At 38.7% G+C, this 16,966-nt stretch overlaps 1 protein-coding gene across 1 annotated transcript; it reads right to left on the reverse strand.

Annotated features, from left to right (window-relative positions):
* Positions 1-2,904: 2,904 nt before the first annotated feature.
* On the reverse strand, positions 2,905-4,565 carry LOC111909876 (uncharacterized). Its single transcript, XM_023905646.3, has one exon. The coding sequence runs from the start codon at positions 4,383-4,385 to the stop codon at positions 3,072-3,074; it is 1,314 nt and encodes a 437-aa protein (XP_023761414.1). The 5' UTR covers positions 4,386-4,565; the 3' UTR covers positions 2,905-3,071.
* Between the last annotated feature and the right edge of the window lie 12,401 nt (positions 4,566-16,966).

Genomic DNA, 16,966 nt, shown 5'->3' on the forward strand with positions numbered 1-16,966 from the left:
GAATTAAATGTCCATAATCTTATTCGCACTCAAAGGTTAATCTAATTTATATGGAGTTGGTATTACGGATTCCAAGATTGCTCCTTTGGCGTTTCTCTTGATCTTGATACCAGCTTTTTTGAAAGACAAGAAATGTGGCAAAGCCGATTGCAATTTTGTTGCATTATGAAGGTGAGAATTAAAACTCACGAATAATAATAATAATATAACTTTTATTTTTTTCAACATCATCTCCCTATACTAATAAAAAAGTAGTTCTTTTGTCATGTGTCACCATGTTAGGCATTGTAATAAATATTATGACACTTGTCAATCTATTGGCACTTGTAATTAATATCATGACATTTATCAATCTATTAATTCTTCATTTCAAATTTCAAATTTCAAAATTTAAATCACATTTTAATTACATTAAATTAATAATATTAGAATAAAAATAAAATAAAATTTATACAAATTATAATAAAATGAAATTTATACAAATTATAAGATGATATATTTTACGTATTTATTTGAATCAACGATTATATATATATATATATATATATATATATATATATAACTAAAAAAATATCTTTTAATTAATAAGTTATTTAAAATTATTAATTAATAATTTTAAGTTTTTACTTAGAAAGTTTAATTAATTTTCTAACCGTGGTTCTCACAGGTTATAAACTAGTTTTTAAATAAAGATGTGATGAAACGGTTTATGTTGTATGTTAAATGTATGAGCCTTTGAATGGAATTTATGGAGATGGTGCACATTCAAATTATGGTTTTATTACAGTCTTGATAAACGATAGTGTATTTGGACTCCAAGCATGTAAATATGATATTAGCAACATGTACATGTTTTACCTTTAAAAAAATTTATTTACTGAACCATTAATTATCTACTGAACCATTAAAAAAATTGATCTACTGAACCAGTAAAAATTTTTATCTACTGAACCATTAAAATTTTATCTATTGAACCATTAAGAGCATGTTTCATTTTCCTCCTTTTAACTGTTGTTCGACAAAAAAAAATGTTGTCATATATATAATATTAGAGAAAACTATGTCACAGTCGGTGAAATAAAAGAAAAATATGTAAAGATAAATTTATAAATGGGACTTCATGGGAAAGTTCAATTTTTGATTCTTTTTCTCCAAAGATTGGTCGTTTGTGGACAGTTGGAAGTATACTAATGGATGGACCATATTGACATTATTATGAATAGATAAGATTCTATTTAGAATGAGTTGTCATATGACAAATATGGAAATGTTTCCATATTGGGAGTTGGATATCGAGAATCAATGTCTAGATTAGAAACTTTTATGCAAGAAGGATGTTCAAAGGAATGTACTTTGAATATGAGACTTCATGACTATGGAATTGTCTTGTAATAATCTCCAATAGATCCCTTTGTAATTTCATTGGCAAAGTCTTGGTGTTTTTGGCGCTATGATATTACGAAATGACGTTGCATAAAATGTTAGAATCTAAAATATTTTATAAGTGGTAAGAATTTGGTATTCTCACACTTGTGGTAAGGATTGGGAATTGTGAAATTAGTGTGATTGAAAATGTTATTCAATTATACTATTTCACAAAGTAAGGATCGTAGGTAAACATAATGTGCATGCTAAGAGCATGGGACAATTGTTGTTATAATTCAAATAAGAAGTTGATTACCCGAAACAACAAATAATGAGTAATCAATATGGTGATTAAATAAAAGGTGTTTTATTTATACTTAAAAGTTTAGGGCCATATAGGATTAGTGTTATTCTTGTGTTTCACTTTGCATGTTTTGACTTCCCGAATAATAAGATTATTCAAATGCTCCACAGTCGCTCTTTCTTTAGAAGTAGGAATGAAAGAAGACTGTTATGAATCTGTCTGTAGATTGTCTAAAATGTTTAGACATATGACAAGTTTGCTGCAGAATTCATGTGCGTTGCTATAAGATTAGAGTATTGGATTAAACTCATGCTCACTTGGATCGATTCATGGATTTTATCATGAGTGATTGGTGAGAAGATAATATCTTATAACTTGAAACCGAGATGTGTGAGTTGTATCTAACAAGTCGGTTACACGTTGATAATATGTAAACGCATCAGTAACTTGGTGTTATAAAACGTATTGTTGTGTATGATTCGGTGAATGAGTACAAGCGAGCATTGAGTCGAAGTTTACATGTTTCTTTTACCCAAAGTGGGATAAAAGTGATATATGTGGGCCCCTCGATGATTTAATGATGACACCCTAAGCACTTGGCCAAGCCGGGACTAATTTAATGTGTTCAATTATAGTATGTTGTCAGTTGTCATAAATCGAAAATCGAAAAACAACACATGAACAGAGAGTATGATTAAAATTCATGTCTCAGTTCATACGATATTTAGAACCCAACCCAATTGTCAGGCCTATTGGCGTTTCTCTTGATCTTGATGCCAACTTTTTTGAACGACAAGAAATGTGGCAAAGCCGATTGCAATTTTGTTGCATTATGAAGGTGAGAATTAAAACTCAAGAATAATAATAATAAATATAACTTTTATTTTTTCCAACATCATTTTTAAATAAAGATGTGATGAAACGGTTTATGTTGTATGTTAAGTGTCCGAGCCTTTGAATGGAATTTATGGAGATGGGGCACAATCAAATTATGGTTTTATTACACTCTTGATAAACAATAGTGTATTTGGTAAAAGAAAAACATGTATATCTCTTATTGGATTAATCATGTAATTTTTAAGTTCATTAACTAAAAAAGAAACTTCATTGACACTTTACATTATATGAGAATAAGATTGCTACATGGTATGATTTTGCATAGTTTTTACTTTTGAAAATAACACCATAGTTTGAAATTTTACCAAAAAATATTGCTTAAACTCACACAAAAACCATGAAATTCAAGTTTATTTTCATTTAACATAAACACTGATGAAAAAAGACACCACATTTCACAACAACAAACGCAATTTCTTGCATTGCGATAAAACTAACATCAAACTATTTACAGATATCATCATATACACACACAATATTATATATCTATATATTATATATAATATCAAGGTGAAAGTTGAAAACCATACCCAACTCGAAGCTCAACATCATCATCATCATCAACAACAACATCCAATCTGTTCTTGCTTCTCTCATACTCAACATCGTCTGTAGGCAACTCAAATCGGCAAACAGGGCATGTGTTACGAATGTTTAACCATGGCAGGATGCAGTCACCATGGTAATGATGACGACATGGAAGCTCTGTCACTTTCTCTTCAATCGAAATTTCATCTTTACAAACTGCACAGATGACATTGTCGTCTTCTTGTTTTGAATCTTTGTTGGTCTTTAAGGTCACCAATGGCAGATTATCCACGATGGATTTGGACGCAGGAGGACTACCTCTTAAAGCTCTAACAGTCTCCACGAATTGACCAATTAGAGTATCGAATTCAGCTGTGTAAACAAAACCCTCACCTCCTTCGGTTTCAAATTCGAGGTCTCTTTCAAGGTTGTTGACAGCTAGAAGGATCTCCCATTCCAAAACCCCAACGGCGGCGTCTCCTTCTGAGGAAATTTCAGATGAAACGGAAATCTCTTCGATTCTATCAATCACGGAACTCAATCCGTCTCTCTCGTCAACCCTAGAAGTCGCTTCTGCTTCTTCTCTCTCGATAGATGAACAATCCCAGAAACGTTCGAGATTCGGTTCACTGGGTTGAAATCTATCGTTAACTTGACCTAATTCTTCTGTATCTGAGTCCGATTCGATTCCGACGACTCTTAAACCGCCGCCTTCAAACCCTAGATGGTCGATATTACTGGAAACGAAATCATCGTTGTCGTCATCAATCGGACTACCTTCAGAAACGCTGATTCCAACATCAGTGCTCGAAAACCGGCGAGAAACAAGTTCGGTATCTCCACGAGAGTCGAACAAATCGGTGATGAAATCCATTTGGTCGTATTCTTCATCGTCACCATACAAACAATCCGGATAAACAGTTGAATCCGGAAATTCGGATGAGGATTCTGATTCCGATTCAGATGAGCAACACGAACATGAATTTGAATTCGATTTTACCTGGTGATTATGATGATGTTGGTGGTGATAACAAAAGGACGAGGAAGATGAAGGAACGAAAAACGATGAATTGAGCGGAGAAAACGGATCGAAATTGAAGGTGTAAGGAACGTCTTCTTCTTCTTCCTCCTCCACGTTCACGAGATCATCGTCTTCAACCAAAGTAAAGCAGTTAGTCATGGTGTTGTCTAGGGTTTGTTCAGATGAAATTCCTTCATCTTCTTGGAGTATATGGTGCTCTGATTCATCCGATTGTTGATGTAGAAATTGGGTTTTTGAAATGTGTGCCATTAGCAGAAGCTGATTGAATTTGATTGAACCCAACAAGAATTTGGATTTGGATCAAAATGATGAGGAAGATTTCTTTCTTCTTGGCACACGCTCTTTGACAAATATTGCTACTCTCTTCCCTTTCTTTCTTTCTTTTTATTTTTTTTTTAATTTTTTTAATCAAAATCAGAATTTAATTTTTGTTTTTAACGATGGTATTTGTCTTTCACCAACTACACTTATGTGATATCGTAACACATACTCCAACATATTGATAATGGTCAAATTAATGCTGCCATAACAATAAGTGATAGTACTAGTAAGAGCATCACAATCGTTAATCATTTGTATAGTTTATTGTTTTTGTTATATAAAGGGTATCCTTAATTAACTAAAAATAACATTATTGTTTTTGTTAAATAAATGGAATCCCTAATTAACTATGGTAACATTATGAGCAAAATTGGTAATAAGAAAAATTAAATTTTTTGTGCTTTTAGAGAATGATCATTTTGTTTGGAATGGGTTATTTGAGAAATTAAATACCTTTTTATTTTTCTTTTAATTATCTTACTAGCTATATGAAAATAACAAGTGTCTTATATTATTATTAATTTTATTAAAATGTAATATTTGTCAACAACTCACATTATTATTAATTTTTTGAATTTTTTTGAACCGGTGAAATGTACTGAAGGATCCAGTAAATAGTTTGGTCTAGGCTTTCAGTATAATTGGTTTAGAATGAGTCTGTAATTGTGTTTAAGAGTTGTTTGTTGGTTTGTTGGACATTTTGTGTGTTTATGGCTGTAAACCCTGTTTACGGTAGCAAACCCAGTTTACGATCTGGTCGAGTATATATAGTTGAGGTGTAGGTCATTTGTAGGTTGTTGATGCCATTGCGTTTACACAGAGAGTCCATCAAGTTGTATCTGACGATTTATTGAAATATAATCGTGTGCAAGCTTGGTTTCTTTTCATCTTATTCGTCTTGTGTGATTGATTGTTGCTTAACTACCGGTAAAGATCCATATTTGGACCTTACAATTGGTATCAAAGCAGAAACCGGTGTTAAGGCTTCTTTCAATCGATTTTTGGGCTATTTTTGGGCTATTTCAATCGATATCTTTGAAGTTCGAACCTGTTGTTAGTGTTTACGTGGTGAAGGGAATCGTTTCTACTGAAAAATCGTGTTTATAAGGGCTTTCTGGGAGTTTGCTGTCAACCGTAAACTCCATTTACGGTCGTTGAATCAAGAACATCAAGAACCGTAATCTCAGAATCATCATAAACCGTAAACTATCTTTCAAGGACAGTAACACATAAACCGGAAACTCACAAACCGTAAACTCATATACCGTAAACCCTGTTTACGGTCGTAATCCCCTGAACCGTAAACCTAGTTTACGGTCGTAAACTCTTTCAACCGTAAACTCAAATTTTGAACCTAATTTGCTTGATTTCAAATGGATTCTCAAGGTCAAAATCATTTCCATGAACTTGACACTGTTATGGGCACCACCACACGAATTCCAAGATTGATGTCTGCGGATGGTTTCCCCGAATGGAAGTATAGAATTGAAAAATACATCAAAATGAAGGACTTTAAGGTATGGAGAAGCATTCTTAGAGGCCCTGTTAGAATCACCACGACAGTCGGAGGTCAAGTGATTGACAAGGAGGTTGAAAACTACACTGATGAGGAGTTTGAGAAAATTGAGGAGCAAGAAAGGGCTTTAGCCACCTTGACTATGGCATTATCTCCCGACATCGCTCAAGGTTTTTGTGAGTACACTTTAGCTAAAGATCTATGGGAAGCCCTAATTGAAGTTTATGAGGGCAATGAGGATATGAAGGAGAGTCGCCAGGACATGTTGAGACAAAAGTTCAACATGTTCAACTACATTCCAGGAGAGACTCTTGAGGCTCAATTGTAGAGGTTCACAACTCTCACAACGGACATGAAAATTTCTGGGATTTACTTGACCAAGTCAGAAATTAACAAGAAGCTTCTCAACGCTCTTCCCAGATCATGGGATATGAATGTTGCTGTGATTAAGAAGACTAAGGATCTAAACCGCCTCACTGTTGTTGAAACCATGGCAATCATCAAAGCTTGTGATATTGATGATAAACAGAGATAGATCAATCATGTGAGCTCATACTCTACTGCAAATCTTGGGATCTCATCCAACAATGCTCTATCCTCAATCATGTCCTCTTCAGGTCAAGGGTTTGCTGCTAAACCACCTCAGATTCAGTCTTTCACTACTGCATCACCTATTCCTCATCCTCAGAATCAACCATTTTGTCTCCCCACATGTTGTTTCTTCTCCAAATGTGCCTGATGTAGCCTCTTCCTCAAACCCTAAGGATACTGATGAAAATCTGGCTCTAGCTATTGGGCTTGTTAACTACTACAATGCTTTTGTAGCTGGAGATCTTCCACCTCAGCTGTCATTTTCTGATTTGGACTAGATTCATCCTGAAGGCGTAGAAGAGATGGACATCACGTGACAGATTGCTATGGTTGTTTTCAGGGCCAACCAGTTTGCTAAGAAGACTGGAAAGAGCAACCGGGACATGAATGCTGACAAGAAGGTGGGAATCAACAAGAGCACGCTGAGATGTTTCAACTGTCACGAGCCGGGTCACTTTGCTCGTGATTGTCCAAAGCCAAATCGCAGGGTCAACAACAACAGAATGATGGTAGCAGTGGGAAACAACCGTGCAGGTGCTGCAGCTAATGGTGAGACCGCTATGGTCGCACAATCTTTTGACTGGGAGGACCAGATTCAGGCTTTGAACATTTCAGGGCCAGAAAATGCTCACCTAGCTCAGATCGATGATGCTTCCTTGAAGACTGATGAAGCTGCTCCCGAGGCAGAAATGATGGAGCTGCAATTTGCTTTCATGGCATCCACCTCTTCCGAGCCCAAGAAAAGCGAGGTAACCCTACCATCTTGTTCTTATGCATGTAAAGAATATGTTAAAGTTCTTCGTGATGAAATCCAATTATTGCGTAGAGAAGTAGAGGACCTTAGATATGAGGGCTACCAACTTAGGAAATGACAAAAGCCCCTTAAAGCCCAATTAGAAGCTAAGATAAACGATTTTAGAAGAGTCCAGGCAGAGTACAGTGAGAAATGTGAACTGTACAATTATGTTAAAAGGCAAAATGATGCGCTAACTGCCGAGCTTGATACATTGAAGAAAAGATTTGATTCTGCAAACTTTTCTTTTCAAAAATTTGATGGATCAAGCGAGGTAGTTTCCAACATGATCGATCATTGCATGGACTTTAAACAAAATCAGTTAAAGGGTTTAGGATATGATAGTGTATCTCCTCCTTATAATCACACATATCTGTATCAACCCTTGTCTAAAGATGAGATTGCTAACGAACCATTCATGGTTTATGGAAAACCATTTGGTTTCGTCTCAGGAGGATTTATAAATGTTAAAAGTACTGACGCTTCTACTTCCTCTGCAGATCAACCCTTAGATCAGGCGAAGCATGGAGTTGGAGTTTCTGTTTCTGTTCCTAATTCTGATATTTTTGTTTCTGTTTGTGATTCAAATGTTAAGACTGATGATGTTTTGTGTGATGTTGCTAATTCTGCATCTGTTGAATTTAATTTCTTTGATATGTTTGATGAATTGTTTGGTAATTCTGATGCTTGTAATAATCATGAAACACCATCAACTCTACAAGTCACAACAACTGAGACACCCTCTATTATATCTCAATCTAGTTCTCATTCATGTTCTTCTGAGAAAAGTAAGAGTGTCTATAAAGAAAACAAACCTGAGAAATGTAGTACAAGTTCAAATAATAAACAAATTTGTTTTAATTGTGGTGTTGGTGGTCATATAACTAGGAATTGCCAAAACAGGATCTTTGTAAACTATTTGTCACCAAGAGGAGAGAACGAATCTCGAGGAAGGTCTTTAATTAGAAAATCCTCAAGAAATCGTTCTCGAAATGATGATTGGAAAGATGACCAAAGTAGAAAAAGGGTTGTTTTTCAAAAGAATAAAAAGGTTTTTATCTACAAAACTCAAAATAGTTTGCCAAAACCGAACAAGGCTCCGCCAAGATCGGTTTCATCGAAAGGTCATTCTGGATCTTCAACCAATTCTGGTAGCACATCCATAGGCTCAGTGCAAACTAAAAGGAAACCTATTTTAAAACCATCAGAGAATTTGATAAAACCTAAATCTCATTGGGTGCCCAAGTCAATTTCCAATCCATCATTACCACCCTCTGAAGTGATTAAGAATGAGGATCCTTGTTTGAGATCTTTAAATGTTAATTCAGAGAAAGTGAAAAGGAAACCCAGGACAGTGATGACCTGGGTTCCTAAATCTAAATGATTCCACTCATTTTGCAGGGACAGTTGCGGAGGAATTTCGTTCGTCCTTGGTACGTCGACAGCGGCTGCTCCCGGCATATGACTGGAGACATCTCCCAATTGAGCGAAATTCAATCTTTTAATGGGGTTATGTCTCCTTTGTGGGCGGAGATGGTGGGAAGATCACACAAAGAGGAACTGTCACAAATGGAGTGTTAAGCTTTGAGAATGTCAATTTCGCTCCCGAGTTAAAGCACAGCTTGTTGAGCGTTTCCCAAATTTGCGACAAAGGCTATTCTACCCATTTTACTGACAAAGAATGTATGATTCTCAAGCCAGGCATTATTATCCCAGAAGAGTGGATTCTTGTTAAATCTAAGCGGGATGGCAATGCTTACATTATTGACATGAACAACAACCTACCTGAACAAGTCACTTGCCTTTTCTCAAAAGTCTCCGAACAAAACTCAATGCTATGGCACCGAAGGCTCGGTCATGCTAACGCGAAAAACTTGAATCGCCTTGCTAAGAATGAGATGGTACGAGAGAAGTGTGTTTCCTGTGCTTAAGGCAAACACCATAGGAAACCACACCTGCCCAATCAAGTAAACTCAATCAGTCAAGTGCTCCAAGTATTGCATATGGACTTATTTGGTCCGGTCAACGTCCTGAGCATCAACAGAAGCTCATACAGTCTAGTTCTGATCGATGATTTCTCTCGGTTTACGTGGGTCTTCTTCTTATCCAACAAAGCGGGAGTTGCTGATATGATTAAGAAGTTCGTTGTGATGATTGAGAAGCAAACCAATAACCAAGTGAAGGCACTCCGTACTGACAATGGAACTGAGTTCAAGAATTCGGTTCTTGACCACTTTTGTGCAGAAAAGGGGATAGTGCGTCAATACAGCTCTGCTCACACGCCTCAACAAAACGTTGTTGCTGAAAGGAGAAATAGAACATTGAAAGACGTTGCAAGGACAATGCTTTGTGATTCCAAACTACCTATTTTCTTTTGGGCCGAGGTGATTAACACTGCTTTCTATGTTCAGAATCGTGTTCTAATCAACAAAGCACAAATGAAGACCCCGTACGAAATTCTCTATGGACACAAGCCTTCCGTTAGCCATTTCCGCGTATTTGGTTGTCCTTGCACCCTTCTTCACTTGGATTCCAACCCTAAATTCAATGCCAAAGCCGATGATTGTTACTTTGTAGGGTATGATGCGCGCACCGCGTATAGGGTTTACAACAAGAAGACTAAGCAGATAGTCGAATCCTATGACGTGCGCTGGTTGGAGGAGAATGAAACAGACGCTCGAGTGGGTCCCGACTGGTTATTTGATTACACATCACTTTTCAAATCTCTCAATGTGTCTTCAGATGGTTCAAGTGGATCCTCTTCTGGTTCGAAGATTGTGTATGAAGATGAAGACGAAGAAGTTGTCTACAGACCTCCAACGGTTGAGGGGGAGTTCTCTGCTCCACGTGAGGGGGAGTCCTCTACTACACTGTCACAACTAGAAATTTTGTGCCTTGTAACTACAACACTTAAGTAAAATTACGAATCGAAAACATAAGGGCATGTATGATGCTTACTCTGTGACAACAAAATTGCAATCAAATACATCATACAAGCATTACAAAATACTCAACAAGCAATGGGGAACCCTAGAAGTTCTTGTTTAGGTCAATTTTGGTCTAGGACTTCCTTATTGGGCCCAATGGACCAATAAGCTTCCAATTTGACCATCTTGGACTTAGAACTCTTAAATGGGCTCTAATTGGACCCACTTTCATTTATTCCAACATTTTGGGCCACATTGGGCCTAGAATGAAATGAATTAAATATTATGAACCATTATGAACCATAATTAACTTAAACTAGCCCAACAAAGTATAAAAAAAATCACACTTATATTTTATAGGGCCAACAATCACTCAACCTAACTCTAGCATGAGCTTAGGGGCAATAAAGCCCAAAAATCTTTTTTTTCCCTCTCCATTCTCGGCCCAAGGCAAGCCCAAGAAGAAGGGTTGACTTATGCTAGCCACCTCATTGTTATTTTGTGGATAACTAGGCTATTATTCATCATGCATCCAAGCCTTACTCATATTTCCATGCACTCTCTCCCCTCTCTTCTTGCTCTCGGCTGAAAACAACACACACACACACACTCACAAAATTTCATTCCATTCTTTCTAAGTCTTGAAGAACATCTCCTCCCTCCTTCTTCAAAAATTTCGAGAATCAAGAACTTTTCAAGGAGGTTTTTCCCACAAACACATCATCTAAGGTAAGTTGATGACTAATCCATGATCTAGCTACTTCATTTCATCAAAAATCTCTTCTAAATCTATTCCAACTTGTGATCATGCACCTTAGAAGTCACTAAACTCGAGATCTACCAAGAAGACTTGCTAGGATCGAAATTTTCTTCTTTTCTCTCTTCAAAACCGAAACTACAACTCAAGGTGAGCTTCATACCCCCTATTTTTCGGTTTTTATAAGTTTTGTGGGTGGGGGGGGGGGGGGAATACAAGTAAATGTGTAGATCTATGAGTATATGTATACTTTGTGTGATTTCTATGGTTGTATATATGTTCTTATGTGATTGTGGTGTTGGATCTAGTCAAAAAGACCTTAAGACTGAGATCTACATTAAGTTGCATGAAATAAGTATAAACTATGTTATTTCACACAAATCATTTCTAGAAAAATAACCAAGTTGGTTAATATGAACATCTTTGGGTTTAAAACCCATTTTTGGACTCAAAATGCTAAAAATATGAAACTAAAGGGCCCAAAATGTCAAAATACAAATTCTGAGGGATGAGATGAGTCAAAACAGTTTCAAGAATGTATTTTCTGGAAATTTGCTCTTTTGAAGGATTAAAATGTGAATTTTTAAGCATAATGGGCCAAAAATGAACTTTTCGGCCCAATAAAGCCCAAATTGCGAGATTTTCAAATTAGAGGGGCTGAAACTGTACTTTTCTATAAAACAGGGGACTACTAGTGCTCCAAGTCCATTTCAAGGGTTAAAAATACTTTTCATATTTAAAAGGGAGCAAAGATGCAAAAAATTTCTATTTTGGGCCAAAAGTGTAAAATTTGCGAAAAATGAGGTTTCAGCCGAGATAAATTCATTCCGTGGGACTAAAACTGTTTTTCAAATAGCTGAAAAATACCCCTTTCAAAAAATTTTGATATTAAAGTGTCAAGAAAAATGGTTAAGGACTAAAATGTAAATTCTTTTATAAAAAGGGCTAAAAGTGTAAATTTATTCAAAAGAAAGGGGCTGCAAAAGTAAAATTCCAATGTTTTAAACAATAAATCCGTCATGATGAAATACTAGTACCACGACTACTGACGAAACATAATACACCTTCAACACCAAAAATCGTTACCAAACGAATTGATTCGGTCTCGAATCAATAATGAATCAAAAATCTATACACGACGATACTACAATACACACGCTGAAATTACGGGAAGTCAATACACACGCGGGAATTCACCAGACGTCGATACACCATCTTTGGGCCCAAAAGTTTCAAATCGTGCTTGTTGGGCCTAGCTAGCCCAATCACATGATCTTTAGTCCCGAAGGAAACTCGCTTACATGTTCTTGGGACTTATATGACCTAATTCCATGTAAAAGGACTTTCACTGGCTTTTGTGGTGTTGGGCCCCAAGGGTCTTTTGGTACTGCTAGCAAAGTCGAGAATTCACCAATGCGATTTGGGCCAAGGGCCTTTCGCATTCACGATAGCCTTGAACGACTTATGGAAATAGCGGGGGCTTCGCACCCTCTTTTCTCCTCGGTTGTGGGGCTATGAGAAGTCAGGGTGGTTGGATTAAGTGAATAGTACGAACGACGCCTAAGGGATCATTTGTATAGTTTTAAACTAGTCGTTTTCATTAATGCGTGTTTATAAAAATTCACAATCCATAATTAATCCAATGTCACCTGGAATTATCGAATACACACGTCACAACGGTATAACGACATATAAAACGCGTAATTCAAAGTATTAGGAAATCATCGGGTTTTCCTAGGGTTTTCAATTCATACACCTACAAGATGCATACCAAGTCTAACAATTTTTTTTTACATTTATATAAACAAACAAGCATACTTATGGATCTTCACACTTTTTACACGATACTCTTTTCAGAAATTATCGGATTTTCTGGTGGTTTTCAAAACAATACAAAACATTATGTTGCAAACATTACTTATGAACTCACCAACATTTCATATGTTGACGTTTTTCAAAATACTTGTATTCTCAGGTAACAGGTAAATCGAAGGGAAAAATATACTCAGTGATGTCTTGTTGTTTGTTTAACTAGTATCGAACAATCTACTTTTTGGGAATGTAATGTTATGAAACAATGTACTAAATGTAAACACTACCAGTTGTACTATTTCAATGCATGGTGATGAATGATGTTATGTTTCATGTATATTCACTGTGATGGTATTCAATTGAGTCACAACAGCCCTCGGACGTTTCCACCGTCTGGTTCGGGGGTGTGACAGGTTGGTATCAGAGCTCTGTTTATAGTGAACTAGCATGTCTAACCACACATTGATATGAAACTATAAACCAAAAGAGGGACTAACCCAAATCTGAACAAAACAAGTAAAACATAACAATAAAACACCCCTGCTTGTATTAGGAATAAGAACACAACGCCGAACCAAACAAGATAACGCTAGTATCCCAGTTAATTCAGGACTGTTTTAGTGATATCAAGAAGTGAATGTAGCCTGATCAACTACATTCCCTCCAAGGTATAACTAACACATGTTCTGATGAGATCGCGAGCTAGGGAACCTAAAAACAAACCCCTATATCACCAAAAGAGAAGAACGCCTACATAGTCTATATAATAGTTGTAGCATCCTAGGAATAATGTTAGCATACTTACACACTCTCGCAGATAGCATGGCTGGTTTTCATCACCCCGGAGATCCTTATTTCCCTAATCAGGGGAATAACGGATGGTTAGACGAGGAGCCTAAGGAAGAGCCTGCGGAAGACCCCGAAGAGGAATCTGACGGGGAACCGGAGGCAGGAGTCGAGGGCGAGCCTGCCGAACCAGAAGAAGATGAAGGAAGCTTCGAGGAGGAACCCGATGACAGTGAAGGGGGTGATTCGGACGCGGAGTCCAAAGTCATCAACCCCCTTTACCCGATCAGGGTGCCTGCTTACCGTGTGGGCCCCACTGGTCCTACACCTCCCTGGGGTATTGATCTTTGGAGATGGAGCAGATAGCAGGGACAGCGACCCCCGTACGGCATGTCACGCGAGTTCTTCGACCTAAGGAATGGAGGACCGGCTGATCGAGCCCTTCCAGTCATGGTGAGACGATTACGGAACACTGGCGACCTTGCTCAGGGCACTGCTGATCAGGTACGCCAGTTGTAGACTAGGGTTGAGCGTGTGGAACAGGAGACACGTGATGTCCTTCGAGAGTTCCACATGAGGCAGGTGAGGTGGGAGTCTCGACTCCAGGATGCAGAACGACAAGTGGCTCGTCTTCAGGGAACATCCACATCCTCAGCACCACCCCCGGACACAGCTCATCGCGGTTAGGGATAGACTTATCTTACTAGGTCATTAGGAACTATGCTATGTACCCCGACTCTATGTTTAAGTGACTACACTACTCATAGAGTCGTTATGCTGTCGAACTAGTGTCACTCATGTATGCTCCTACGAGCTAAATTTTCATGTATTAAATACGGATAATATTAGTGAACTTTTGCGTGTTTTATTATGACATTACAAATTGCTATGTGTTGAGAATCTATGATTGTATGCTAAATGGTAGAATTGTTTAAGTTCGTACCATGCACCTAGTCAGTAGGATCACAACCTCACAGAAACCCCAAACACTCAACATCTTTCCGTTTCATGACAGAAAGATGCCTCGCCGACCTACTCGCGGAAACCCTGGACCAACCCCACCCGAAGCTGACACCACTGCATTCCAGGCGGCCGTATCTGTTGCGGTCACCGCAGCTATGGCACAAATTCACCAAGGGAACAACGGAGGAGGCAACGGGCAAGGGGCCGGGAGTTTGAACAACAGAATGAATCAAGGACCCACCAAAACATGTACCTACAAGGACTTCACAAACGCCAAACCACGAACTTTTAACGACACTGGAGGGGTGATCACTCTGAAGTGATGGATCGAGAAGGTGGAATCGGTATTCGAGATATGCGACTGTCCTGAGGAGATGAATGTGAAGTTCGCAGCCTGCACTTTTGTTGATCAAGCGCTCACTTGGTGGAACGGACACGTGGAATCCATGACACTCCCTGTAGCCAACTCCATGTCGTGGTCGGAAATGAAAGAAATGTTGATGGCTGAATACTGCCCCCGAGGTGAGATTCAGAAAATGGAGCAAGAGCTGTGGAACCTCTCTGTGCGGAATGTGGATATCGATGCTTACATATCGAGATTTAGTGAACTATCTCTGTTATGCCCGGGTGTGATCACCTAGGAAGGAAAGAAGATTGAGCGATTCATCTGGGGACTAACCTCACCGATCCAGGGAAATGTGATAGCTGCAAATCCTGAAACCTTCGACAGTGCTAAAAGATTGGCGAAGAAGTTGTATGACCACAACAACAAAAAGGGTGAGAAGCCAGCGGAGACTGAGGCCAAGAAGGAAAGTGAGGGCAAGAAAGGGAAGAACAACAAAAGGAAGGGGCGCCAAGGCCCCGAGACTTCCAAGAAGCAGCAGACAGTGGCAGTTAATGCTGCCACCGCACCAGTTCCAGCCACACCACATGCTCCAGCCTCAGCTGTTTCAAATGCTCCCAGACCTTATTCCGGTAATCTTCCCAAGTGCAACAAGTGCGGTTTCCATCACAATGGAGAATGCAAGGAGTTGCAGTGCACCAGTTGCAATCGAAGGGGACACACGACGAGGTACTGCAGGACTTACCCTCCCCAGAACCAACAACCGGGAAACAGCAACAACAACAACAACAACAACACCCGCAACAACAACAACATCAACACCGGCGACAACAATTCAGGGCCTAGCCACACCTGCTATGGGAGTGGGAGGACTGGGCATTTCCGCTGAGATTGCCCTAACAACAACAATCCTGGAAATGGAGGAACGAGAAGGATACTAGCCATGGGTCAGGGGGAAGCAATTCAGGATCCCGCAGTTGTTACCGGTACGTTTCCCCTAAACCACACTTATGCATGCATCCTATTTGACAGCGGAGCGGAGCGAAGTTTCGTAAGCAATAAGTTTAAGCATTTATTAAAAAAACAACCCCAGAAGCTCAATGAAACCTTTACGGTGGAAATGGCCAATGGGAAAACCGAATCCACGGGGGAAATCTACATCGGATGTACCCTAACCCTGAACCAACACGTCTTTCGAATAGACTTAATGCCTGTGACCATTAGGAGTTTCGATGTGATTATTGGCATGGACTGGTTAAGCCTCTACCATGCTGAGATTATGTGTCACGAGAAGGTCATTCGTCTTCGCTTTCCTAATCACGAAACCCTAGTTATTTACGAAGACAAACCCAGCACGAACCTTCGCCTTATCTCGTGCATCCAGGCACAAAAGCATCTACGAAAGAAAGATTTGACATTCCTGGCTCACGTAGTGGATAAAACCAAGGAAGAGACTAACGTTCAAGATATTCCAATAGCACGTGAATTTCCAGACGTATTTCCTGAAGATCTTCCTGGAGTACCCCCAGAAAGGCAAGTTGAATTCCGAATTGATCTCGTTCCAGGAGCAACCCCTCTCACTAAATCGCCCTATCGGCTAGCTCCTACTGAAATGCAGGAATTGTCCAGTCAACTCAGCGAACTCCTGGACAAGGGATTCATCCAACCTAGTTACTCACCATGGGGAGCTCCAGTCCTGTTTGTCAAAAAGAAGGACGGATCTTTTAGGATGTGCATCGATTACAGAGAGTTAAACAAACTCACTATCAAAAATCGCTATCCACTCCCACGAATCGACGATCTATTTGACCAGCTCCAAGGAGCTAGTTACTTTTCTAAGATAGATCTACGGTCCGGATATCATCAACTCAAAGTCCGGGAAGAGGATATTCCTAAAACCGCTTTCCAAACTCGTTACGGACATTATGAATTTGTCGTAATGCCCTTTGGTCTAACGAATGCTCCTGCCGCATTTATGGATCTAATGAACCGAATCTGTCGACCATTCCTCGACAACTTTG

Source organism: Lactuca sativa, chromosome 3 (genome assembly GCF_002870075.4).
Source record: "Lactuca sativa cultivar Salinas chromosome 3, Lsat_Salinas_v11, whole genome shotgun sequence".
Taxonomy (NCBI): domain Eukaryota; kingdom Viridiplantae; phylum Streptophyta; class Magnoliopsida; order Asterales; family Asteraceae; genus Lactuca; species Lactuca sativa.

What these genes read in the sequence shown, in the direction of transcription:
- LOC111909876 (XM_023905646.3), bottom strand. Translation starts at nt 4,385, where the DNA reads ATGGCACACATTTCAAAAACCCAATTTCTACATCAACAATCGGATGAA.